At 38.5% G+C, this 1,986-nt stretch overlaps 1 protein-coding gene across 1 annotated transcript; it reads right to left on the reverse strand.

Moving 5' to 3' along the window:
- Positions 1 to 432: 432 nt before the first annotated feature.
- Positions 433 to 1,738, reverse strand: LOC111386244 (NAC domain-containing protein 83-like). The gene is made up of 3 exons (XM_023010701.1): positions 1,493 to 1,738; positions 1,034 to 1,311; positions 433 to 941 (listed from the first exon to the last, which is right to left on the reverse strand). The coding sequence occupies exons 1-3, from the start codon at positions 1,671 to 1,673 to the stop codon at positions 687 to 689; spliced, it is 714 nt and encodes a 237-aa protein (XP_022866469.1). The 5' UTR covers positions 1,674 to 1,738; the 3' UTR covers positions 433 to 686.
- Between the last annotated feature and the right edge of the window lie 248 nt (positions 1,739 to 1,986).

Below are 1,986 nucleotides of genomic sequence, written 5' to 3' on the forward strand. Positions count from 1 at the left end.
TCCAATGGACACCATTTTATTTGTAACACTATAAATACCCCCTTCATGTAACATTTGAAGACTAATGCAAATCAATGCACTTGAAGCTACTGTTTGTCTTCTCTATTGTTAATTATACACTTGTTTATTGCTTGAGTTGAGATTATCTAGCTTTAGCCGCTGATGATTGGTTATTATTACACAATCACTCTCAAAATATATTACCGGAGCTCAAATATATTTGTCTCATGTTATAAAATTTCTTCCACGTCCAAACCCTAGAGCATTATTGTCTAGCATCCTATCCATACACGTTGAAATTTGCTTACGTGTACACAAATAGATCCAGTATTTATTCTCCCTCACCATAATGGAAAACAAGGTCAACAAAATATGATGTTTAGTGCATGCAAGTTATTAAACAAAATTGGACAAAATAATTAACAAACTGCGTACCAAAATGTCTTGTAAGACGAAACAGTTGAATGGTTGAACATTATGAGCTTTTGGAGAACATGTAATTGATACAAAACTAACCTGAAGATAATCATCACTAACTTTGAAATACTGCAGTTTACATTTATATTATGATATCCCTTTAATGCCCATTTTTACTTCATTTTTGTTCTCTGCCTTTGATAGTCATTGACTGCCTGAAATTACATCTTTGAACTGGTTATTTTGAAGAAAACTAAATCAGTAATAGTCTATTGTCGATAACTATTGCAAATACTGCTTTCTTCGTGATCTGATTCAATTTCTGTGATCCCACTTGAACCCGAAGATGAGGATACAGGTACCAGATTCAAATCTGTCCTGGCCTTGCCCATGAAATCAAAGAAAACAGGTATAGATTTCCCTACAGTAGGCGCCCCTCTGATTTCTTTTTGCGCTTGTTCGTCCTGGTCGTCATTTTTGTTGCTTCTTCTCTTCAAAAATATTCGGCAGACAACCCAGTTTTCCTGCAAAGAATTGTAATAATCAACAATTAAAATTGCTTCTACTGGTTTACATAATCTAGTTTTATCGAGTTGAAATCTATTTGAATTGTTACCTGGCCTAAATTTGTTCCTTGCGGGGTAGTGGTTTGTGCCTGAGCAAGGCGATACTCGTGCATAATCCAGTCAGTTCTGCATCCAGATGGAGGCTTTCCCGTGTAGAAAACTAGAGTTTTCTTCAACCCTACAACTTGGTGGCTCCTCGAACTCACAATTTGTTTGTCAATTCCAGTTGCCTTCCAGTAGCCGGAACCAGTGGCCCTGTTTGATCGGTTCCCATTCGGGTACTTTAACTCTCTTGTGCTGAAAAAGTATTTCTCTTGCTCTGAATCACCTGTATATATACACAGAAACTCACCTTATGTTCCAAACACATAAGCTTAGAAGAGTCAAGTTCGCAACAATAAGCCTTACGCTGCATTTTGTCGAACATATTGCATGCAACCCACCCATAACATAAAAAATTTCACCAAACATAAACGGGGTGGGAAAAAAAAAAATAAAAAAGTAGCAACCTGGCAAATCCCAAGGATCAGACTTGTTAACATCGACCTCCTGGATGATAGAAGCTGGTAGAGGATAAGAAAGAACCTTGCGCTTCAAATATTGTACCACGAGTTCTTCATCAGTAGGATGGAACCGAAATCCAGGAGGCAATCTCAGCACACAATTCTTCACAAAGTTAATTTTCTCCATCTCTTCTTTAACAGAATACTTCAACACAAAGATTCAAACTCAACCCAGAAAGTGTAATATTTGAGNTCATATAGTACCACCCATTTAACTCATCTTTACTAAGTACTCGAGGTTGAAAAAGCATTTGGAAGACATGCAGAGGCATGTCCTCACCGAGGGAGACCTCCTTCCAAAATAAGTTGGCCCCAACCACCAGGCTCTACCTGTTCGGTGGAATTTAGCTCGGAGCCAACAAGAAACGCCTTAGCACCGTCCTAAGTTTGGCTAGATTGGTGGAGGTCATGGCAGAAGGAATCTTGGCAGCCCCCACATC

The sequence above is a fragment of the Olea europaea genome, unplaced genomic scaffold, assembly GCF_002742605.1.
Source record: "Olea europaea var. sylvestris unplaced genomic scaffold, O_europaea_v1 scaffold3484, whole genome shotgun sequence".
Taxonomy (NCBI): Eukaryota; Viridiplantae; Streptophyta; class Magnoliopsida; order Lamiales; family Oleaceae; genus Olea; species Olea europaea.